The sequence below is a fragment of the Scylla paramamosain genome, chromosome 46 (assembly GCF_035594125.1).
Source record: "Scylla paramamosain isolate STU-SP2022 chromosome 46, ASM3559412v1, whole genome shotgun sequence".
Lineage (NCBI taxonomy): Eukaryota > Metazoa > Arthropoda > Malacostraca > Decapoda > Portunidae > Scylla > Scylla paramamosain.
In genome coordinates this window covers 1,523,024-1,550,793 of record NC_087196.1, presented here as the reverse complement: position 1 = coordinate 1,550,793, position 27,770 = coordinate 1,523,024, and the positions used below count along the sequence as shown (strand labels likewise).

At 36.3% G+C, this 27,770-nt stretch overlaps 1 protein-coding gene across 1 annotated transcript in view; it reads right to left on the bottom strand.

Moving 5' to 3' along the window:
* LOC135094617 (perlucin-like protein) overlaps positions 1-24,882 on the bottom strand; it is a 64,565-nt gene extending 39,683 nt beyond the window's left edge. Inside the window, exons 1-2 of the mRNA XM_063994866.1 lie at positions 24,772-24,882; positions 11,810-11,929 (exon numbers count right to left, since the gene is read on the bottom strand). Of these exons, the coding sequence (XP_063850936.1) occupies positions 11,810-11,929 (120 nt within the window). The 5' untranslated portion in view covers positions 24,772-24,882. The remainder of the gene's footprint in view (positions 1-11,809; positions 11,930-24,771) is intronic.
* Between the last annotated feature and the right edge of the window lie 2,888 nt (positions 24,883-27,770).

Sequence of the window (27,770 nt, the reverse complement as noted above, 5' to 3'; positions counted from 1 at the left end):
AAGCCACTTCACCCCCCACACAGAGGTAGTTGGGTGCGGCAAGGGCTGGGCAGGAAGGTAGTCAAGAGATGGTGGGGCGGGGCCCTGGAAGCATCCATGCAGGAATCCCCATTCACCCCCCGCCACCAGCGACTTACCGCGTGCAAGCAGATGGTATTAGATTTGACCCCTCGTTGCGGTGAGGGAGCCTTTTCGAGCCTCTGTCATTGCACATCCTACCATCACGTCAATCATTATCACAAACCATCCTCACCCTCCCCATGCACATAACACCACGACATTTTTTATATTCACTTTTTTTTTTTTTTTTTAGCAGGGTGGCCTTTTTGCAGGACGAGTCACAGGACACGAGAAAAAAGGACCAACACCGCTTTTTTCACCCACCACATTACATCATACAATAAATATCCCGGCCATCACCAAATCACTCTACTACTATCCGTGGTTCGGAACCCACGTAAAACTGTAGGTCCCTCCGCTATACGGATGTAATTCTTCCTCTGTCCTTCTTTGCACAAATAAACCCTTTTTACTCTGACTGTCCTTCACTCCTCTTTCACATCCTGATAATGCAGGCTCTGGATAGTCTGGCCCCTAACTTGTGCGTGGTTTGGCCCGGGGATTTGGGTGCGTGGGTGGCGTCCGTGGCTGTGGCTGTGTTGGGCTTGGCTTGCTTGGTTGGTGGCGGACTCTCCTGCTTTCCCCGATAAACCCTTGTCTTCCTGGCCATCTTAGAATGAAAATAACACGTTAAAAAAAAAAAAAAAAAAAAAAGATGTCCCTCCTAATTCAAATTGCGCCTGGGTCAAGCCCCAGTGACTATTTCTCCTACTACAATTCCCTTCTTATCACCCCCCTATTCTTCCCACTATCCCCACTTCTCCCTCCCCATCTTTTCTCTCTTTGTTATGTTATGTTAGCTTGAGCCATTCTCTCCGACACCCTCAATACGGATAGACCTTCGCTACTGAAGAAGGGTCAAGGACCCGAAATCGCGATCTAGCGAAAATGACTAGCTTCGGCGAAGTCATACAGCCAATTAAAAAAGAATATAAGACAATCATAAGATATAAGGAAAATATCTTAAGAAAAATAATAAATGCTCAACTAGCTATCACATTCAATGAGATATGTATTAGAGAAAGACTCCTGCCCATATACACCCTTAATATATATATATATATATATATATATATATATATATATATATATATATATATATATATATATATATATATATATATATATATATATATATATATATATATATATATATATATATATATATATATATTGTTTTCTGGCGCTGCCAGAAAAAAAAGAAGCTACAGAAAAAAAAATGTGCACAAGGAAAGCGCGTGTTTATTTATTTATCTATTTTTTTTATCACCCTCGCATGGATATAAAAACTGTTATCACGTTTATCAGTGCGTACATTTTTAACAAAAGCGATCTAAAAATCATTGAAACAGGAATTTGTGAATAGGCTAGCCTCTGCTTCGAGATGCTTTATTGAGTGATGCCTCAAGAGAGATGGAAAGATAGGTGAAGGAAAAATAGTGAAAATAGATATAAAAAAAACAAAAAACAAAACTAGTGAAGGAAAAATAGTGAAAATAAATAAAAAAAATCACAAAACGAGTGAAGGAAAAATAGTGAAAATAGATGAAAGCAACTTTATAAAAGGAAAATATAATGTGGACAGGCTGAGAGAGGAACAGTGGGTGTTTGGCGGGCTGTGTTGAGAGATTCGGGACTGTTTCATAATGCCCGTTTAGATAGCGCCAACCTCCTCATCATAATTAACTGCATTTTCCACTGAACAACCGTGATTTCTGATTGCTGGAAAGCTTATAGGCTAGATTAGGTCTGGTTTGTTGACTTTTAGGAATTTCCCCCATAAAGCAGTATTTTTTTTCTCCTTGGAATAGAATGTTTTGGGTGTTTCCTTACGTAACTTCCCGAAGCCCGCTCAAATGACCGATCTTCGATCCTCCTTGGTGCTGATGAAACAGCTTACAGAGTTCGCCTCGGACATTGCAGCCATGGACCAGCCTCTCCATCTCCTGATGACCCCCAAGCGTACATTCAACAGAATTCCGGACACTGACAAAGCTTTCGGTAGCGTCAATGCACCTTTTGGTCTAGCCTTACCCATCGTCCTCCATACAAGATGCTTCACGCTTATATGGGATCGGATACGCCCTCCTCCAGGACCATGGCCAGGGACAGACGCGTTTTGTCCAGAGTGACTGCTGAGAGCCACCATTGAACAAATGCAGTTTGCTGTCACTTCCGCGATGTCTAAATACAGAATGTATTTAGACTACACCTTAATGTTGGATCACCTTCCACTGCCTATAGTATTTCCCCTGACAACGGCCACGCCCACGTCGCCCATAGCAACGCCCCCGGTGTTACCCCTCGTGAGGCCCCACTACCTATTTACGTGATCCACGGCCACGATCAGGACAATGCCTGCCCAGATGAAAGTACAAGTGCATCCATGGACATGGACGCACCCGAACGATAAACAGAAGATTAGGACAGACTAAAGAGCATGATTAATGAACTTGAGATTAATCAATCGTGCCATGTCTGATACTGTTGATTACCTAACTATAACGTATATATATATATATATATATATATATATATATATATATATATATATATATATATATATATATATATATATATATATATATATATATATATATATATAATATATATACATATATATATATATATATATATATATATATATATATATATATATATATATATATATATATATATATATATATATATATATATATATCTATATATATATATACATATATATATATATATATATAATATATATATATAATACTCGTATATATATATATATATATATATATATATATATATATATATATATATAATATATATATATATATATATATATATATATATATATATATACATATATATTATATATTATATATATATATATATATATATTATATATATATATATATATATATATATATATATATATATATATATATATATATACCGAGAAATTACGGTAAAACTTTTATAAATTTAGTGTTTTCCCACCCAATTTTTCCCAATCTCATTTTTTTTTAAACTTAAAATTACTGGGGCATAAAGAAAAATAGTGTAGTTTGTCTTCTCCTAACCCCCCCGCCCCCCCAGATACAGCCACTAGTATTTTCGAAAGTTAAATGCTCAGTCTGGGAGAGGGAACGGACCCTTGGGAGTGCAAAACGCATGCCCTAGCCTAGAGCGTCTCTGGCTGCGTTCAGTACCGTGACTCGGGGACCTGGGTAACCCGAGTCACCCGAGTTTTGGGTGCCTCTGGGATACTGTAAACAAATCATCGACGTTGCCATGGAAACGGCTATATTCTACCCACCTTTGTAGCAGTAAACTTGTGGCTGACGCTCATCCACTTGGGGATTTATATTACGGAACACTTGTCCTCGGCGATGAGGTTCTTGGTGAAGATCTGTTACTAATATCATTTATTACCCATTCCACTTCATAATTTTCTTTCTTATATATATATATATATATATATATATATATATATATATATATATATATATATATATATATATATATATATATATATATATATATATATATATATATATATATATATATATATATATATATATATATATATATATATATATATATATATATATATATATATATATATATATATATATATATATATATATATATATATATATATATATATATATATATATATATATATATATATATATATATATATATATATATATATATATATATATATATATATATATATATATATATATATATATATATATATATATATATATATATATATATATATATATATATATATTGAAGACTCAATAGTTTACTTATTAGTACATATTATTGCATATATGCGGACAGTATTGTAGTCATTTGCAATAAATGAGCGAGTATAACACCAATGTAAGTATGATCGGGCGGCCATTTTTGTTGTGACGTCATCAGAGCACAGCACACCACCTTGGTTTTGGTAACGAAAGCCCGAGCAGTCATTAAATTAAGTCGTCCAAGTGAACGAACCTCTGGCCTTGTGGGTCCATCTCTTTGTTCAAGCAGTAACCGGTGGAATATCGAAAGCGTAGACATGCGGGTGGTACGAGTATTCCCTCCCACAACGTCTTCCTCCAAGTAAAATTTAGCAGATCCACGGTACCTGGAGACCTCCCTTGGACCTTTCCCTTGGGATATAATTAGGGATTATTTCGTCATTATGCATAATGAAGTGCTAGGCATATTCTCATTGGCGTATAATACGTGATTTTCAGTCCCCCTCAACACGTATATGAGGAAATATTTAAAGATACAAATACATTCACAAGACTTTAGTGTAGAGGTAATGAAATAAGGTGATGTTTTCCTGCAAGGTGACACGTTTATTTACAGCGTAAAGTATGTTCTGTAAAGTAAAATGTATGAACGAGAATTACGTGATCAGAATTTTTTTTTTTTTTATTCATAAGTGCAAGTAAAAGAACTGCAGAATATTCTTTATCTCAAGTTATACGTTCTTCACATGGAAGAAGCGGCACCACCGCGTGTTCCAACAATGTCGTGAGCTGATGCCTGGTCCACCTCCTATCAACTCGCCATTTCAGCATATTGCTGGCGTATCTCCTCCTAGGTTTGTTTCTTCTCCTGCCGTATGTTAGGAGCCTGTCGTTTGGACACGACGACAGGCCTCCCTTTAATGAGAGAGAAGGAGAGCCATTCTCTCATTTTTACTGAAGGGTCTTACACGGAGTTTGGAGGCCTCCATCCCTTCAAAACTTGCGCGTGCGTGCATGGGCTCACATACGACTACTTCGGTACCATAACAAAGGATTCGGCTTATCATGTGTTTACTTATGTGTTTATGCATTCAAATAAATTAATAAAATATCATAGAATTTACTATGATATCCATGCTAATAAGGTAAGGAATAGACTCCTGCATATAGAAAATGTTAGGGACGTCGAATTCCTTTAACCAAAAGCTCTAATTGCAGTGCTACCACATAAGTGTTTCACGGAAAGTTTTGATCTGGCAAACCTGCAAGTTTAGGGAAACGTCGGTGACGTTACTACGGCCAATGGTGCTGAGTCAAGGCGAAGGCATATTTAGGGAGGGAATATTCCTGTATATTTAAGAGTGGGCTTGCAGTATAAAATACCGTTATTATTATTATTATAATTTTTATCATTATAATAATAATAATAATAATAATAGTAATAATAATAATAATAATAATAATAATAATAATAATAATAATAATAATAATAATAATTATTATTATTATTATTATCATTATTACTATTACTATTATTGGATGCCATACAAGGCCCTGCGGAAGGCCAGAATCTAGAAGCCAAATATCAGACGAGAGAGTGTTTGCGACTCATATTCCAGCTGTTCCTGTGACAGAGAGTGACTGCACAATATTACATTTTGTGTGTGTGTGTGTGTGTGTGTGTGTGTGTGTGTGTGTGTGTGTGTGTGTGTGTGTGTGTGTGTGTGTGTGTGTCATTGTACGAAGTGTTCTGGTGAAAGCAGGCTCAGTCCTTTCTGGTTGTGACTCCATCGTGTATGTTCGTGAGTCGTGCGTTTGGCAAATGCTAATAATGTCCAGACTCGTAGCTGTGCTTGCCTGAAGTTAGATCATACCATATTTGTGCTACGCTACAGCTATCTATTTCCTTCCCGGATTTCTACCTAATTTATAGGAGGTGGGAGTCTGTCTTCTGGAAAATTATATATATACTGTCACCTAGCCAGAGTGAGTAATATTTCATTTGGAGATGGGTGGTTTTCTTGTCTGTGCCCTAGAACGTGGCTTATTGATTTTTTCCAGCTTGGAGGATTAAGTTGAAGTTTTTATGCTCCCTTCTCAGTGGGTTGGTTAAACTGAGTGGCGGCCTCAGAGATGTGATAGTTGTAGACGACCAGCAGGTGTCTGGATCCGTAGTATCGTAAGAGATGGCTAGGGAAGCTGACCCAAGTTAGTGGCAGCTGTGAGAGGGCATGAACCTCGTCGTAGCAATAATATATATATATATATATATATATATATATATATATATATATATATATATATATATATATATATATATATATATATATATATATATATATATATATATATACCAAACTTCTTGTCCTATCCACTCCTACGCTGATGATACCACCCTGCACTTTTCCACGTCTTTTCATAGACGTCCAACCCTTCACGAAGTAAACATATCACGCAGGGAAGCCACAGAACGCTTGACTTCTGATCTTTCTAAAATTTCTGATTGGGGCAGAGCAAACTTGGTATTGTTCAATGCCTCAAAAACTCAATTCCTCCATCTATCAACTCGACACAACCTTCCAAACAACTATCCCCTCTTCTTCAATGACACTCAACTGTCCCCCTCTTCTACACTGAACATCCTCGGTCTGTCCTTTACTTATAATCTGAACTGGAAACTTCACATCTCATCTCTAGTTAAAACAGCTTCTGTGAAGTTAGGTGTTCTGAGACGTCTCCGCCAGTTTTTCTCACCCACCCCACCAAGCTGCCAACTCTGTACAAGGACCTTATCCGTCTATGTATGGAGTATGCTTCACATGTCTGGGGGTGTTCCACTCATACAGCTCTTTTAGACAGGGAGGAATCAAAAGCTTTTCGTCTCATCAACTCCTCTCCTCTAACTGACTGTCTTCATCCTCTCTCTCATCGCCGCAATGTTGCATCTCTAGCTGTCTTCTACCGCTATTTTCATGCTAACTGCTCTTCTGATCTTGCTAACTGCACGCCTCCCCTCCTCCCGCGGCCTAGCTGCACAAGACTTTCTCCTTTCTCTCACCCCTATTCTGTCCACCTTTCTAACGCAAGAGTTAACCAGTATTCTTAATCATTCATCCCTTTCTCTGGTAAACTCTGGAACTCCCTGCCTGCTTCTGTATTTTCATCTTCCTATGACTTGAATTCCTTCAAGAGGGAGGTTTCAAGACACTTATCCACCAATTGTTGACTACCGCTTTGGACACTTTTTATGGGAGTGGCATTTAAGTGGGCATTTTTTTTTTCGGATTTTTGTTGCCCTTGGTCAGTGTCCCTCTTACATAAAAAAAAGTATATATATATATATATACATATATATATATATATATATATATATATATATATATATATATATATATATATATATATATATATATATATATATATATATATATATATATATATATATATATATATATATATATATATATATATATATATATATATATATATATATATATAATTTATTTATTATTTATTTATTTATTTATTTATTTATTGACTGTCTAATTTCTTTTGAAGTAAAACGTATTTACCTCTGTACACTTTCTTTACTATGGGCTGCGAATGGTTGATATATTTCAAATAGGGTCGCTCTTGAAAAGTAAAAAAATCGCCAACTAAGGGGAAAGGAGTTAAGATGCTTGTGATTTTATGCTACTAAAGAGAGGAGTATCACTGAAATCCCCTCTCCCCATGCGTATATGTGAAGTGGATAAGGTCTATGTACAGAGCTAAGGAGTGATAAAAACTTGCGGAGACGATTCAGAACTGAACCTCATAGAAGCTGTTTTAGCGAAAGCAAAGATGTAAAGTTTCCTGCCAATATTTTTATTTATCTATTTATTTATTATTTATTTTATTTATTTTTTCCTAAAAACAGATCGACCGTGTTAATTGTAGAAGAGAGGAAGGTTGAGTGTCACTAAAGTAAAGGGGATAGTATTTTAGTTGTGTCAAATCAGATGGGGTTACTGTTATTGAGGCATTCAACAGCACTAAGTCAAGATAGATGGGGGTACTGTGTTTTTGAGGCACTGAACAGCACTAAGTTTCCTTTGCCCCATTCAGGCATTTTTAGAACGAACATAAATGAGGCGTTTTGAATTCTTCAATTCCTGAAGGGTTGAACGTCTAGGAAAAGGCCTGAAAGGTACAGTGGCATCATTAGTTTATGAGAGGATAGAGATAGACAATTGAAATAAATAAATAAATAAATATATATATATATATATATATATATATATATATATATATATATATATATATATATATATATATATATATATATATATATATATATATATATATATATATATATATATATATATATATATATATATATATATATATATATATATATATATATATATATATATATATATATATATATATATATATATATATATATATATATATATATATATATATATATATATATATATATATATATATATATATATATATATATATATATATATATATATATATTTCAATTGTCTATCTCTATCCTCTCATAGACTATTATATGGGTGAAATGATATAATCCGGAGGATTATATCTTCGTAGACTGAACAGAGAACAACAGTGACTATTTACTACAGTAGTAAAGTACAGCAGAAAGAATATTAGAGATAAAGTTAAAGAGAAAAGCACGGAAGCTAGAGGTGGGTACTTTGGTAATTAAAAGTCTGCGGTAGATTCTATCAAAATTTTTTGGTGTTTCAGTCAATACCGAAAGTATCACTTAAATTCCAAGACCAAGATCATATAATTTTCCTGAGAGTGATATTTAAAAAAATATATTGTCCAATGAAATATAACAATTAAATTTACAAATAACGGGCGACTTTATAAATTCAGAAGAAAATATCCATCTTAATGAAAATTAGAGAAAGTTGTAGAAAATACATAGTTATAATTACAGAATTACTATGTCATGCCAATATGTATCAATAAATAAACGTCTGCGGAAGTATTTCATTGCTTAGAAAAAACAAAAATATTTAAGAATACTGCTTTTTATTGATATTTACTTCGGTGGCCCAAAATAGAAACGTTGGCGTTATAATCATTTTAATGGAAGCGTTGTCTGTAGGTCAAAACCATTATCTTTTGCAATATAGGAGGATAAAGCGACACTGTTTATCGACTGGCAAAAAATAAATAAATAAGTAAACAAAATAAAACAACAGGGGGAGAATAAACAAGTTAAAAGTCTCTACCTGCTACTAGAATATGTGGTAAGAGAGAGAGAGAGAGAGAGAGAGAGAGAGAGAGAGAGAGAGAGAGAGAGAGAGAGAGAGAGAGAGAGAGAGAGAGAGAGAGAGAGAGAGAGAGAGAGAGAGAGAATTGATAATTGATAATTTATTGATCTTAAAATACAACAACAGAGTAACCATTTAACATATAGTAACTTACGGGCCCGTTGAGAAAAATCTCTTAGACGGGCCTTAATAGTAAAAAAAATATCACAGCAATGGTAGTCATGCTTCATAAATAATTATTAATGTAATTGTCCTATGACGTAAAAACAATCTTTCCTAATGTTTTTCTCTCATTCATTTTCTTATAATCCTTATAATATATACTTATTATACAACTTATCTTTCTAATGTATCTTTGCTTACTTAATTTTTAAGGCAACTTTACATTAACTGAATCTTATTTTACGCATGAATGACAACAAGCACATAATATATATATAGAATACTAGATATACATGTGCATCACATTCAAGTACATAAATACACATGCACAATCACAAGTGTACACAAGATCCAAAGATACAAATAGATGTGGTTCCATGCATACATACATAATGCATACACATCTATGCACAGACACCGAACACACATCATCACATTACATACAAGTATACAGATACAGTACATGCCAATACAAAGTTGTAATTGACACATAGGTATACATACCTAACAGACATTGCTCATACCGAAATGTGTTTTCATGAAGAAAATAAGTGTACTATACATAAGATACACTATTGTCTATATGACTATAATATTTATTTTTGAAAATAATAATTCATGTCTTCCACAAAAGGTACTTGGAAAAAAAAAATAGCGGTTGATATGAGATAGTAAGTGTAGGAATTAATATCGAGTTATGAGCTCTCTTTTGAGCCTGGCCTTAAAGATGTTTCTGGTGTTGGCGTTCTTGGTGTCACCTAGCAGCTGGTTCCATGCCTGATGCCCCACACCAGCACACTCTGCTGGGCGTGGGACGTCCGGCACGGTGGCAGTCTGAGCTCATGCCGTGTTCTGGTGTCAGTTTTGTGATGCATACGAGAGTATTCTTTGGCTACTGGGCAGTTGTGTAATGAAATATAAACAAAGAAGTGCACTAGGTTATGATGCCATCTAATTTTAATAAAGAGTTGTTTCTGAAGCATGTGTTCATACTTGCAACTAAAATACTTAATTCTTAATATTTTTTTTTTCTGTATAACAAAGAGATTTTGTAGAAATCTGTAACATGCCCCTCCCCATATCGCTGCACAATAGAGTAAATGAAGATAAGGTAATGACATATATACTCGTCTTATATTGTTAGAATTTAGTTTCTTCCTTATAATATATGTTATCCCTATCAATTTACAAATTTTTTGTTTACTAAAATCAATGTGAGCCTTCCATTTTAAAGTATCATCAATAATAACCCCTAAGAACTTAATTTATCTTATTCTGTTTATTTCTAAGTTGTTGATCATAACAGTTATATTAGTAATTTGGTTACGTGTCCTAGTATGTGATAACATATAATGAGTTTTGTCAACATTCAATGTACAATGTAAGTTTGTTACTTTTAATCCGGTTATATACATGGACGAGTTCACTGTTTACAATACCTCTTAACTCTCTGAGATCTTGCCTACTAACATATATATTAGTGTCATCTGCAAATAGAAGGAAGTTTAATTTCGTGTTAGACCTTACTAAATAATTTATATCAAGCAAAAAGAGCAAAGGTCCCAACACCGATCGTTGTGGAACTCCATGAAGGATTGTTGTTAGAGATGACACATGATCATTTATACTTACATATTGCTTCCTGTCACAAACATAACTTTCAAACAGTTTGTTAGCAGTGTCTCTAATCCCATAAGTAGATAACTTTTCCAGTAAGATGGTGTGCGAGATCGTGTCAAATGCTTTAGCTAAGTCACAAAAAAGTATTATCTGGTACATCTTTTTATCAAGACTGTTATAGATTGACTGACACAGTTGATGTAAGGTTAAATCCGTTGAATATCCTGATCTAAATCCATATTGGTCATTAGATAGTATGTTATACTGGGTTAAGTAGTCTCTTAAATGCTTGACCATTACTTTTTCGAATATTTTACTAAATGTTGTTAGCATTGAAATTGGTCTATAATTGTGTGGTATTGTATTTATACCTTTTTTGAATACTGCAATATCTTTTGAAACTTTTAACTGGTTGGGAAAAAACACCTTCTTCAAAAAAAAGATGCTATAATATCTGCACATTCTTTGACAACTTTAGGGTGAATATCGTCATGGCTGGTTGAGGTAGACTTTAGATTCTTTATAATTTCCTGCACTCCTACTGATGTTGGGGTTAAATACATGATGGGGGATAAGTTTTATGCCAGTTGTTCGGCAACATCGCTGAAATATGTATTAAAACCATTGGCCATCTTTTGGTTATCAGTCGTTCATTCCCCGTCAAAGGTCAAATATGACGAGAGAGAGAGAGAGAGAGAGAGAGAGAGAGAGAGAGAGAGAGAGAGAGAGAGAGAGAGAGAGAGAGAGAGAGAGAGAGAGAGAGAGAGAGAGAGAGAGAGACTCCCTGAGATACTGATATAATATACTGATTATAGTTTATTATGATTGCCTAAAATTGAATTTGCTACATAAGCTTACCTTCGTGCAGTTTTCTGTGGGAGGCACAAACACGCTTTCCACAGTTTCTAATGATTCCCCCGGAGAATGCATGACCGCAGACATCAAAACGATGGAGACCAAAATTCCAAACAATCGCATCTGGAGAAAGAAACATGTATGAGTCTTTCTATTTCAACCATGTCAGCACGGCAGACTCGTTATTGCCTGTTTTTACCCTCCTAGTGAGAGCCTGAAGGTTTATAGCCCGTTCTATGAGTAAGGCTGATTCCTTTCACACATTTTCACACATTTTTACATTCTGTTCATTAATGACAACCTTATCACCCATAGCGAGATACACGCAAGGCTATTGCCACGACTTTTAAAAAAGTGTGTGTGTGTGTGTGTGTGTGTGTGTGTGTGTGTGTGTGTGTGTGTGTGTGTGTGTGTGTGTGTGTGTGTGTGTGTGTGTGTGTGTCATTTTTCCCTTTCTCTGAGGTATGCACTAATTCATAGCACTAAAAGAAATGTATGTTATCTTTATAAAAATCTAAGAGAAAGAAGATGCACATAAAAAGAAAAGATTTTGCAATTTTTAGCCATTACAGTGTTTGTAGGTGGCTTTAGGGGAAAAAAAAACGTTGTCTCAAAGATGTTAGTGTTTAAAGAAGAGCTTGAATTAAATATTTAACGGTGAAAGAGTTAATAGCACAGATGAAGTGTGTGTGTGTGTGTGTGTGTGTGTTAAATAACACAAGGAAAAGTGCGTCCATACAATAAATAAGAGAACATTCGACAACCACTCACCAAATCAAGAGATTTAAACTGTCATGGAGGGTGTAGTTTAGTTGACTAGGTAGTCAACGAGTAGTTGACTAAATCACTACACAGCCATCAGATGGCAGCATATATATATATATATATATATATATATATATATATATATATATATATATATATATATATATATATATATATATATATATATATATATATATATATATATATATATATATATATATATATATATATATATATATATATATATATATATATATATATATATATATATATATATATATATATATATATATATATATATATGGAGGAGGCAGTAGACACCTGCCGAAACGATAATTACTCCCAGTGAGGTCTAAAGCACTGTTCAGGGGGTGCTGTGAACTTATCATTAAAACCAGCTGTGACCTCACTGAACGTTTCCCTTGGTGTCTCACAACACAATTGGGCAGTCACAGCCTGCCCTCTAAAGACAACTCTCTTCCTCCACACGAAACTACAAGCACCTAATAACACAAACACCCTTCACTCAAAAATTTTAAACTCATGGCGACTCCTACACCAGCCTCGGAGTCCCCATCTGGGGAGGGGACCATAAATGTCCCCAGGTCAGACTGCCTTTCCGTCGACGACCCTAAGTGTCTTGACACCTCCCTCAACTTTTTCTTCATTAACTTCTGCAACATTCGCGGTCTAAGATCTAATTTTCAATCCGTAAAACACCACCTCTCCTCTTCTAAACCTCATCTTCTTTTCCTCACTGAAATTCAGATGTCTGAGGCAACTGACAGTAGCCCCTTTTCAGTTCCCTCCTACTTTCTCTATCCTCATTTTCGATCCAAAGCTTGATGCTGCGTTTATGTGCGCAATGACTTAACCTGCTCTCGTGCCCACGCTCTTGAATCTTCCGAGTTTTCCACCATCTGGCTACGACTACAGAGTCATTCTCATAGTAAATCTATCTGTGCTGTATACCTCTCTCCTAACTCCTCTGACTATAAGAAATTCTTTGACTACTTAACTTCCAAAGTGGAGCACATTCTGACCCTCTTCCCTTTTGCAGAGATCTCCATTCTTGGAGACTTCAATGTTCACCACCAGCTTTGGCTTTCCTCTCCCTTCACTGACCATCCTGGTGAACTATCCTACAACTTTGCTATCCTCCATGACCTAGAGCAATTGGTGCAACACCCTACTCGTATTCCTGACCGTCTTGGAGATACGCCCAACATTCTTGACCTTTTCCTGACCTCTAATCCTTCTGCTTATGCTGTCACCCTTTCTTCTCCGTTGGGCTCCTCCGATCACAATCTCATATCTTTATCTTGTCCTATCACTCCAATCCCTCCTCAGGATCCCCTTAAGCGAAGGTGCCTCTGGCGTTTTGCCTCTGCTAATTGGGGGGACCTGAGGAGGTATTTTGCTGATTTTCCTTGGAATGACTACTGCTTCCGTGTCAGAGACCCGTCTTTGTGTGCTGAGCGCTTAACAGAAGTGATTGTGTCTGGCATGGAGGCGTACATTCTTTTTCTTTCTTTTCTTCTCATTCTTTTTCTCGTCCTAAACCTTCTAAACCTTGGTTTAACACAGCTTGTTCTCGTGCTATACATGATAGAGAGGTGGCCCACAAAAGGTACTTAAGCCTTCCATCACCAGAATCTCATGCACTTTATATTTCTGCCCGGAACCATGCCAAGTCTGTTTTCCAACTAGCCAAAAACTCCTTCATTAACAGAAAATGTCAAAACCTTTCAAGATCTAACTCCCCTCATGATTTCTGGCATCTAGCCAAAAATATCTCCAATAACTTTGCTTCTTCTTCTTTCCCTCCTCTACTTCAACCAGGTGGCGCCACTGCTATCACATCTATTTCTAAAGCTGAACTCTTTGCTCAAACCTTTGTTAAAAACACTACCTTGGACGATTCTGGGCTTGTTCCTCCCTCTCCTCCACCCTCTGACAACTTCATGCCACGTATTAAAATTCTTCGCAATGATGTTTTCCATGCCATCGCTGGCCTAAACCCTCGGAAGGCTTATGGACCTGATGGGGTCCCTCCTATTGTTCTCCGAAACTGTGCCTCCGTGCTTGCACCTTGCCTAGTCAAACTCTTTCAGCTCTGTCTGTCAACATCTACCTTTCCTTCTTGCTGGAAGTTTGCCTACATTCAACCTGTTCCTAAAAAGGGTGACCACTCTAATCCCTCAAACTACCGTCCTATTGCTTTAATTTCCTGCTTATCTAAAGTTTTTGAATCTATCTTCAACAGGAAGATTCTTAAACATCTATCACTTCACAACCTTCTATCTGATCGCCAGTATGGGTTCCGTCAAGGCCGCTCTACTGGTGATCTTCTGGTTTTTCTTACTGAGTCTTGGTCATCCTCTTTTAGAGACTTTGGTGAAACTTTTGCTGTTGCCTTCGACATACCAAAAGCCTTTGATAGAGTCTGGCACAAAGCTTTGATTTCCAAACTACCCTCCTACGGTTTCTATCCTTCTCTCTGTAACTTTCTCTCAAGTTTCTTTTCTGACCGTTCTATTGCTGCTGTGGTAGACGGTCACTGTTCTTCTCTTAATTCTATTAACAGTGGTGTTCCTCAGGGTTCTGTCCTGTCACCCACTCTCTTCTTATTATTCATTAATGATCTTCTAAACCAAACTTCTTATCCTATCCACTCCTATGCTGATGATACCACACTGCACTTTTCCACGTCTTTTCATAGACGTCCAACCCTTCAGGAGGTAAACATATCACGCAGGGAAGCCACAGAACGCCTGACTTCTGATCTTTTTAAAATTTCTGATTGGGGCAGAGCAAACTTGGTATTGTTCAATGCCTCAAAAACTCAATTCTTCCATCTATCAACTCGACACAACCTTCCAGACAACTATCCCCTCTTCTTCAATGACACTCAACTGTCCCCCTCTTCTATACTGAACATCCTCGGTCTGTCCTTTACTTATAATCTGAACTGGAAACTTCACATCTCATCTCTAGCTAAAACAGCTTCTATGAAGTTAGGTGTTCTGAGACGTCTCCACCAGTTTTTCCCCCCCCCCCCACCAGCTGCTAACTCTGTACAAGGGCCTTATCCGTCCATGTTTGGAGTATGCTTCACATGTCTGGGGGGGTTCCACTCATACTGCTCTTCTAGACAGGGTGGAATCAAAAGCTTTTCGTCTCATCAACTCCTCTCCTCTAACTGACTGTCTTCAGCCCCCCTCCCACCGCCGCAATATTGCATATCTAGCTGTCTTCTACCGCTGTTTTCATGCCACCTACTCTTCTGATCTTGCTAACTGCATGCCTCCCCTCCTTTAGCGGCCTCGCTGCACAAGAATTTCTCTTTCTCTCACCCCTATTCTGTCCGCCTCTCTGACGCAAGAGTTAACCAGTATTCTCAATCATTCATCCCTTTCTCTGGTAAACTTTGGAACTCCCTGCCTGCTTCTGTATTTCCACCTTCCTATGACTTGAATTCCTTCAAGAGGGAGGTTTCAAGACACTTATCCACCAATTTTTGACCACTGCTTTGACCTTTTTATGGGACTGGCATTTCAGTGGGCATTTTTTTTTTATTAGATTTATGTTGCCCTTGGCCAGTATCCTTCCTACATAAAAAAAAAAAAAAAAAAAAAAAAAATATATATATATATATATATATATATATATATATATATATATATATATATATATATATATATATATATATATATATATATATATATATATATATATATATATATATATATATATATATATATATATATATATATATATATATATATATATATATATATATATATATATATATATATATACCCTTTATATACCACGTAAAAGGAAGGGCTTCGACTGTGCTGGCTCGGGAGCAGAATAAACTACAACCCCAGCTCAACCTGGTCTATTACTACGGATCTTACACGTGGCGACGAGGATACTGAGGGTTGTCGTGTGGGCCAAGGGAGTAAGCATGGCAGCAGTGATTGGAGTTGTGGAGCAGTACATTGAAGGGGTGGACTTTGAAGCCTACACGGAGAGGTTTGGACAGTTCCTAGAGGTCAACAACATTACGGGGGACAAACGGAAGCGAGCTCTTTTCCTGACGGTTAGTGGACCAGTAGTGTATGAGTTAGTGAAAAAAAAAAAAAAAAAAACTTATGTGCACTTGAGAAACCCGCAGATAAGTCACTGCCTGCCCTCTAAATAAAATTCTCTTCCTCCACACAAACCTACAAGCACCTAATAACACACACACCCTTCACTCAAACATTTCAAAATTATCATGGCGACTCCTACACTAGCCTCGGAGTCCCCATCTGGGGAGGGAACCATAAATGTCCCCAAGTCGGACTGCTTTTCTGTCAACGACCGTAAGTGTCTTGACACCCCCCTCAACTTTTTCTTCATTAACTTCTGCAACATTCGCGGTCTAAGATCTAATTTTCAATCTGTAGAACACCATGTCTCCTCTTCTAAACCTCATCTTTTCAGTTCCCTCCTACTTTCTCTATCCTCATTTTCAATCCAAAGCTGGATGCTGCGTTTATGTGCGCAATGACTTAACCTGCTCTCGTGCCCACGCTCTTGAATCTTCCGAGTTTTCTACCATCTGGCTACGACTACAGAGTCACTCTCAAACTAAATTTATCTGTACTGTATACCTTTCACCTAACTCCTCTGACTATAAGAAATTCTTTGACTACTTAACTTCCAAAGTGAACATTCTGACTCTCTTCCCTTTTGCAGAGATCTCCATTCTTGGAGACTTCAATGTTCACCACCAGCTTTGGCTTTCCTCTCCCTTCACTGACCATCCTGATGAACTAGCCTTCAACTTTGCTATCCTCCACGACCTAGAGCAATTGGTGCAACACTCTACTCGTATTCCTGACCATCTTGGAGATACGCCCAACATTCTTGACCTTTTCCTGACCTCTAATCCTTCTGCTTTTGCTGTCACCCTTTCTTCTTCGTTGGGCTCCTCCGATCACAATCTTATATCTGTATCTTGTCCTATCGCTCCAATCCCTCCTCAGGATCCCCATAAGCGAAGGTGCGTCTGGCGTTTTGCCTCTGTTAGTTGCGAGGTCCTAAGGAGGTATTTTGCTGATTTTCCTTGGAATGATTACTGCTTCCGTGTCAGAGACCCATCTTTGTGTGTTGAGCGCATAACAGAGGTGATAGTGTCTGGCATGGAGGTGTACATTCTCACTCTTTTTCTCTTCCTAAACCTGGTTTAACACAGCTTGTTCTCGTGCTATACATGATAGGGAGGTGGCCCACAAAAAGTACTTAAGCCTTCCATCACCAGAATCTCATGCACTTTATATTTCTGCCCGGAACCATGCCAAGTCTGTTCTCCAACTAGCTTAAAGCTCCTTCATTAATAGAAAGTGTCAAAACCTTTCAAGATCTAACTTCCCTTGAGACTTCTGGCATCTAGCCAAAAAAATCTCCCAATAACTTTGCTTCTTCTTCTTTCCCTCCTTTATTTCAACCGGGTGGCACCACCGCTACCACATCTATTTCTAAAGCTGAACTCATTGCTCAAACCTTTGGTAAAAACTCTACCTTGGACGATTCAGGGCTTGTTCCTCCCTCTACTCCACCCTCTGACTACTTCATGCCACCTATTAAAATTCTTCGCAATGATGTTTTCCATGCCCTTGCTGGCCTAAACCCTCTGAAGGCTTATGGACCTGATGGGGTCCCTCCTATTGTGCCTCCGTGCTTGCACCTTGCGTAGTCAAACTCTTTCAGCTTTGTCTGTCAACATCTACCTTTCCTTCTTGCTGGAACTTTGCCTTCATTCAGCCTGTTCCTAAAAAGGGTGACCTTTCTTATCCCTCAAATTACCGTCCTATTGCTTTAATTCCTGCCTATCTAAAGTTTTTTAATCTATCCTCAACAGGAAGATTCTTAAACATCTATCACTTCACAACCTTCTATCTGATCGCCAGTATGGGTTCCGTCAAGGCCGCTCTACTGGTGATTTTCTGGCTTTCCTTACTGAGTCTTGGTCATCCATCCTCTTTTACAAATTTTGGTGAAATTTTTGCTGTTGCCCTGGACATATCAAAAGCTTTTGATAGAGTCTGGCACAAAGCTTTGATTTCCAAACTACCCTCCTACGGCTTCTATCCTTCTCTCTGTAACTTCATCTCAAGTTTCCTTTCTGACCGTTCTATTGCTGCTGTGGTAGACGATCACTGTTCTTCTCCTAAATCTATTAACAGTGGTGTTCCTCAGGGCTCTGTCCTGTCACCCACTCTCTTCTTCTTATTCATTAATGATCTTCTAAACCAAACTTCTTGTCCTATCCACTCCTATGCTGATGATACCACCCTGCACTTTTCCACGTCTTTTCATAGACGTCCAACCCTTCACGCAGGGAAGCCACAGAACGCTTGACTTCTGATATTTCTAAAATTTCTGGTTGGGGCAGAGCAAACCTGGTATTGTTCAATGCCTCAAGCACTCAATTCCTCCATTTATCAACTCGACACAACCTTCCAGACAACTATCCCCTCTTCGTCAATGACACTCAACTGTCCCCCTCTTCTACAATGAACATCCTCGGTCTGTGCTTTACTTATAATCTGAACTGGAAACTTCACATCTTATCTCTAGCTAAAACATTTTCTATGAAGTTAGGCGTTCTGAGACGACTCCGCCAGTTTTTCTCACCCCCCCCCCTCCTCCAGCTGCTAATTCTGTACAAGGGCTTTATCCGTCCATGTATGGATTATGCTTCACATGTCTGGTGGGGTTCCATTCATACTGCTCTTCTAGATAGGGTGGAATCAAAAGCTTTTCGTCTCATCAACTCCTCTCCTCTAACTGACTGTCTTCAGCCTCTCTCTCACCGCCGGAATGTTGCATCTCTAGCTGTCTTCTACCGGTATTTTCATGCTAACTGCTCTTCTGATCTTGCTAATTGCATGCCTCCCCTCCTCCCGCGGCCTCGCTGCACAAGACATTCTTCTTTCTCTCGCCTCTTTTCTGTCCACCTCTTTAACGCAAGAGTAAACCAGTATTCTGAATCATTCATCCCTTTCTCTGGTAAACTCTGGAACTCCCTGCCTGCTTCTGTATTTCCTCCTTCCTATGACTTGAATTCCTTCAAGAGGGAGGTTTCAAGACACTTATTCATCAATTTTTGACAACCGCTTTGGACACTTTTATGGGAGTGGCATTTCATTGGGCATTTTTTTTATTGGATTTTTGTTGCCCTTGGCCAGTGTCCAGCCTACATAAAAAAAAAACAAAATAAAACAAAATAAAATAAAATAAAATAAATAAATAATGGACATTTTCTATTGTTCTGCAATGAAAAGAGTTGAAAAATGACATTGGCCTGTCAAAGACAAAAATCGTGTTACATAGTGTAATTTAACCTTTGGGAAAATTACTGCTGAAATATTTCCAAAGTAAAAAAAAAAAAAAAAAAAATTTATTTAATTTTCTTCTCTATGAGTTTTAATAATAAAATAAAATAATAATGAGAATAATAATATTAATAAATAATAATAATAATAATAATAATAATAATAATAATAATAATAATAATAATAATAATAATAAAAACAATAATGATAATAATAATAATAATAATAATAATAATAATAATAATAATAATAATAATAATAATAATAATAATAATAATAATTTTATTATTATTATTAAGTATTATTTTATTATTTTTTTTATTAATTTTTATTATTATTATTATTATTATTATTATTATTATTATTATTATTATTATTATTATTATTATTATTACTATTATTATTATCTTTATAATTATGAATGAAATCTATAAAAAAAAAAAAAATACATATTAAACACATGATGATTATTGATGAAAATGTTATATATAAGGGAAACTCTTGTGAAATTTTCTTGAAAGTTGTCTTATGAGGTCAGTCATGCTTGAAATTAACGAAAATGACTTGTTACTGTAACCGGTAATTCTAGGGGAACTGAATACCTTTGAGAAGGAAATGAAACAACACTTGTGATTGTTTGATGCGTATGGGCTTCATGAAATTACTCACTCGTTGCGCTAACCAAGAGAAGCTTTGATGTATCTGATTGGAGGCGCGAAGCATTTCAATTTCAGTATCATTTACAGTATGGTAGGTAAAATAGTAAATGTATACATTTCTAGTACAGTTGGTTTCCATGGCCATCCCTAGAGCAAATGTTAAGATATAATTTCTGATATTTCCCTTCTCCCATCGCGCTATTTTCAATCACTGATTCTTTACCTTGGATAGTAATGGAGGTTAGTTACCCAGCTTCAGCGTCATAATACAACTTTGCCTTTTGTTATTCTGATATCAAAGAAACTCCTATTTCCAGCTTATCACTTAAAATATAATATAGATATCTGGTTTGCATTTAGTCAAGCTTCACAACGAGAAACGCTGGCATTAGTGCTACACCAGTAGCTTCATCCTAAGGCTGATACCATTGCTATCTTAAAAAAAAAAAAAAAAAAAAATATTGTCACGTGCACCACCTTGACATCGAAAAGAGGTCTTTGACTGCAGTACAGAGTCTTCAAGACAAAGCGTTCTCCCGTCACGAAGGGAGTCGAGACACCTTGCTTCACAGTTCACATTACTGTAGTGCCACTAGTAATGGCAACAAATATTTCCATTCCGTCATAATATTCTTCTTCTCTGAATTTTCTTATACATTATTATCATTATTATTACTACTACTACTACTACTACTACTACTACTACTACTATCCTTATCATTTTTATTAATTTTAACTGAGAGTAGAACTATCATTCACTAAAGTTAGTGTCCGAGAAAAAAAATCTTTCATCATTGTATCTCTCCACCGAATGATTAGTTAACTTCGTCGTTTGCCTACAGATTTAATAACAAGAACGGTGACAGTTCACCCACTGTAACTGTGAATAGTGCACTCTAAACAATTCACACGAAACTATGCCGCTACCACAAACAAATTTCAATCGTTGGTTTCGGGCTTCCAGAAAATGAATAAATAGATAAGTAAATAAATAAATGTAAATCCCACTGAAGCATTGTCAGTTAGGTTGCCAGATTCGCCACAACTACCACCATTAGTAAGTTACATAAATATTATTTCATTAAAGAACCTCTCAAATGGTCTTCCTTGCAGGTAACTCGTCCTCAAGAATATATATATATATATATATATATATATATATATATATATATATATATATATATATATATATATATATATATATATATATATATATATATATATATATATATATATATATATATATATATATATATATATATATATATATATATATATATATATATATATATATATATATATATATATATATATATATATATATATATATATATATATATATATATATATTTTTTTTTTGTAGTTTTTAATGTTATTATGTGTTTTTATGAAAATGTGGAGACTGCAAATTGGTCTGCACAATGTGTCTACTAAACTCTGAAAATAGCATCTGACATCTTAATTCACAAATTTATCTGGCCTTATCTTAAATCCATTTTTTTTTCTTTTTAAGAGTGATCCGTGTGAGGACAACACAACTAAAAAAAAAAAAAAAATCAGTAGAGGCACCAGCCCCTTTATTAAAGAGAGAATATGAAACCATTACTAATATGACGCTATGAAATCTTTTGAAACTTCCCTCATCAAAAATGTTGCCATACGAGGGAGAAATTAGGAAAAAAAAAAAAAAAATAAGCAGAAAGAGTTTTTCAGTAAAAGTTATTAGAGAATGAGAGTACTGGCTAACTTTTGCATTAGGAAGGTGGGCAAAATAAAGAGGCGGGGGAGAGGGGGAAAGGCGTGCAAAAGCTTTTTTTTTTTCTGTTTACGTTCTATTTACGTTCACTTTTATTTATATGATCAGTCATACTTTTTATCTAGTTCCCTCTGCTATACGTTTGTATTTTATTCTGGCTTCAGTATTTTTCTGACATTTGTGTTATCGGCAAATTTACTAATCCTGCATTAATTGTGTGATAAATAAATAAATAAATAAATAAATAATAAATAAATAAATTAGCCAAAAACAGATCCATGGAGAACACCACTAATATCTTCATTTAATTTCAGTTTCTTGCCATTTATCTGTATCCTTTCCTTCCTATGACACTTTGTTCTAGTGAAAAAAAAAGTCAACTATGTGTTTCAATTTTGCTTCATAATATCTAATGAAGAACTCTTTTAGAACGTTTGCTGAAATATAAGATATATATACGACACAATTCCAGCCTCCTCACTATTGCCAATAAGGGTCTGTCTCCCTAGGCAACCATAGTATAGCCTAGTGCGGGCAAATCAACTGAACACTAATCGCTCATGTGGTCATACACAATACAGCAGCAATCTTGAGGTCGCCACCCAGTCTTCCACTGGAAAAAAAATACTACACTGGACAACGCGACAAATTTTTTTTTTGCCAGAAAATGGCTCGCCAGTCACACTCAGAGACAGTCACACAAGACTAATCACTTAGGTATGGGCTTAAAATACGCTGTGATCTACCTCCCTCAATCTCAATCCAGTCCACTGTTCAACAAGGGATTTCAGTACTCTAATTCGTCTTTAACTTGTAGTCTGTCTCCCAGAAGACATGCGTTACCTACTAAGAACGGTGCATCCGAGGACAAAGAAGACGCTTAAACACAAAACACTGTATAACACATAACCCTCTTGCCATTAAGACAAACTATGATGTATTACAAGCTAGTTGCATTTTAAGAAACAACGAACACATACTAAGAGGGGACAACTGCCTGCTCCACACAACAAAACACGACACAACGACAGACACGAAATAAGTTGAGTCACGGGCTATTACACACCAAACCCTCTCAGAATGCGGAGCCCAGACAAACGGACTATATTAATTAAACATCACAAGTGATGATGTCTAACGAATACCTCAGTATACTAATTAGCTTCACTTTCCTGCAAATACACCTCGCTTTCGCTCGCTAGCTTACACACGCGTCTGGCTCTCTCAAAAGCAGGTTCTGCATACTGGAAACCTCGTATCTCTCACAAGCTCTCGTAACTTACACAGCTGCTCTCGTAACTTGTTACGATGCATACAACCGTTTCACTTCAACTATAATGAAATGAATTTAAGGATAAAGGAGTCTAGCACACTGTCGCAATGTGTAGAACACCGACAAAACTTGGACTTAATATACATTACTGCCACCAACCCTCGGCCAGCGAGGAGACGCACAAAGACAGTGCGGGAAATACCAGCACAACGTTGTTTGAATAATATATATATATATATATATATATATATATATATATATATATATATATATATATATATATATATATATATATATATATATATATATATATATATATATATATATATATATATCCCTCCCTTTATTTGTATTTCTTTTCTCAAGTACTTACGATGTACGTTTTTCTTTTTTTTTTTTTCGTTGTACGCTGGCAGCGACTGAGCTTATTATTAGTATTGTATTTCGCTTGATTTCTCGCCTCCTCAGTGAATAACGATGCCCGGCAAGCTAGTGCTCCGGTCGGGGACAGACGTGTCTTTTAACATTGGTAAACTAATTCTAAGAATTTCGCCTTTATATAAAGTACCAGCACAACGTTGTCTTGAAATAAAAGGAGTCCTAGCACCGTCATGGGTATCTTTTAGCCAGTACGAAGTGACCTTTCTCAAAATAAGTGAAGCCCAATTGACCTAGGACCCACCTGGCATGACTAGGTGGCCTCAGCAACTCAGAAAGGGGAAACAAAAAACTGATTTCTCTCCATTGCACCACATATGCTAGTTTTGAAATTAGATCGCCAGTTATTCTGGTTTCCACTGGTTTTACTAGGACAGCCATTTTTATATCAGGTACCATCACCTCTAAAAAAATAAATAAATAGATATGTAAAATAAATAAATAAATAAATAAATAAATAAATAAATAAAACTGATCCTAATAAAACAATTTCGTTGAAATTCAGGCTCATAATTATGATTTACAAAGACATTCGCGATCTCAAGGCACAATATATCAGCAAATTAGGTGGTATAAATTAGTTCAATCTCTTTAATATTCGCATATCAATGTTTAAAATTCATTACAAATAAAATTCTTCAATCATTAGTACATCATACTATTTTATCCTTATTTTGACTTACTTTGACTAGAGGAATAGATCTTTGATGATATCAAGTAGTCTGCTGCTGCTGCCGATGCTAAGGGACAGTAAAGACCACAACTATCCTGTTCTGGCTTGTCAGCTGAAGTACAGCGAGTATATAAATACATTGCTCTCTTAAGTGCTGTCTGACAACGAACGTAGTTACCAGATCTCAGTGAATGTTTTTTTTTTTTTTTCATGCATCAGTGTGTTGCAAGAATTGAGTGAATCGCCCCATTAACGACATATGCATTTTCTTTGTACGTTTCTAAGCATATTCCTGCTAATAGTAGTTGTTGGCATAACCTAACTCTCTCTCTCTCTCTCTCTCTCTCTCTCTCTTTACATTTCTTGAATGGTTCGATTAGATCGGAGGGAGGTCTTTTAATACTTATTCCGATAGTCTTTTTTATCATGAAGAGGAACTTGTCACCGCTACACCAACAATGACCTTTTGTTCATGCAATTTGATAAGCTGAAACACACACACAGACACACACACACACACACACACACACACATATATATATATATATATATATATATATATATATATATATATATATATATATATATATATATATATATATATATATATATATATATATATATATATATATATATATATATATATATATATATATATATATATATATATATATATATATATATATATATATATATATATATATATATATATATATATATATATATATATATATATATATATATATATATATATATATATATAATAACTCCCCCCACCCACGTACTCTACGAAAGTGGTACAATACTATAGCGAGAAAACCAGGATTTACTGATGTCATTTAGTACACTCGAATGACATATTCGGGCATTCCCAAGGAATGACGAGTTTTTTTATTTATTTATTTATTTTTCTATTATTAATGATTACAAATGATGAACTGTCAATTAGGCAACGTGTTGAATGAGATGATAATAAATATCACGGATTTATTGGCATGGTAATTGAGCTCGATGATGACTGCTTACTTGTGACAAAAGAAGCAGACATTTTTTTGTAGTGTTGTTCAAATCGGCGTATAAGCCATTAGCTATTTTTTGATCGCTAGACTAGCAGCGCTTAACAGAGTAATTAAGTTTTGAAAGCACTGAGTAAACTTTATTCAGACGGATTCACTTTGCAATGGAATGTTGTTTTTTGCATGAATCACAAAACATTACCATGTGATGAATAGTCACTATCATGCGATCGCTGCCTCAGCCCTCAACAAGAACAACAACAACAACATTTTCCTTGAGCTGAAGGACAGTAGTGATTCCTCCTTCTTCTGGCTGGTGGGGGAGAGAGGGCAGGGTACCCAGGATTGATTGGTGACAGCTCTGCTTGGGGTAAGTGAGGATCCTTTTACGCTTCATAATGAAAAGTAATTTTTCATGCAATTTGTGATTTTTTATTTGACGCCTAGAAAATATTATCCGTTCCTATTGTCATGATCCCGGTTATCTTCCCAAGAAAGTGGACGTTACACTGATCCCGGAAAGTTTTACAGGTCTGGATTTTAAAAAGTTTCGGACATCTACCCGACCTATCCGAAATCGCCAGCTGTTAGACCCTCTCACAAAACTCTTACCTTGGCACAACACGCCAGGAATCTCCATAATACTAGATCAATGTTGGGATAGAAAGCACAGTTATTTTATATAATTACAGGATGTATTAATAATAATGTTAACTCACAAACAAATTGAGCTAGTACACATCAAAGAAAATTGGGGAACAAATTTCTACCCTAGAACAATACAGGATAATTCTCACACTCACTCACAAAAAAAGATTCCTCCTTTTACTCAGGCTCTTGCACCGCCTCCCTTATTGCTCAGAGGTCAATATTTGACATTCCCGTAACTTCACAAAGCATTAAAACCATTTTCTCCTTCATAGGCTGCTAAAATATTTTCCCTAACTACAGGAATTTCCCTAGATGTCGTCAGTGTGTCACTAAATAATAATTCCCGTATTTTACTTCCTCAAACTTAAGAAGACATCACCACCATCATCATAGACTACCTATTGCACCATAACACCACCCCCAAAGACACCAATAATACCACAACACTACCACAACCCCAACCACAAAATGGCCACCTGTCTGCCCAGATGCTGCTCCACAGCGTTACGTCACCATCACAATTCGCCAAGCAAATTTCGCGGACAAGAGCTCTTGGTACCACAAAAGACTCACCAACCTGATCCTGAATATCAGGGTTACATCACCACATCACTAATACTTCCACACACACACACTCCATCACTACACCACACCCAAATTTATCCCATAAGAACGCTGCCCTCTATTCCCCTCAGGGCCTCTTACGCTCTGAAGAAGAATTTGCTGATTCAGATACACAAGCCAGACGTGTATCGTCCCCTCGTCCCTACACATCTCACCTCAAATACACCTTTTCCCTTACATATGCATACCATATGCATACCATATGCATATGCATACCAGGAGGAGGCAGTAGACACCTGCCGAAACGATAATTACTCCCAGTGAGGTCTAAAGCACTGTTCAGGGGGTGCTGTGAACTTATCATTAAACCCAGCTGTGACCTCACTGAACGTTTCCCTTTGTGTCTCACAACACAAAGGGGTAGTCACAGCCTGCCCTCTAAAGACAACTCTCTTCCTCCACACAAAACTACAAGCACCTAATAACACACACACCCTTCACTCAAAAATTTTAAAATCATGGCGACTCCTACACCAACATCGGAGTCCCCATCTGGGGAGGGGACCATAAATGTCCCCAGGTCGGACTGCTTTCCGTCGACGACCCTAAGTGTCTTGACACCCCACTCAACTTTTTCTTCATTAACTTCTGCAACATTCGCGGTCTAAGATCTAATTTTCAATCTGTAGAACACCACCTCTCCTCTTCTAAACCTCATCTTCTTTTCCTCACTGAAACTCAGGTGTCTGAGGCAACTGACAGTAGCCCCTTTTCTGTT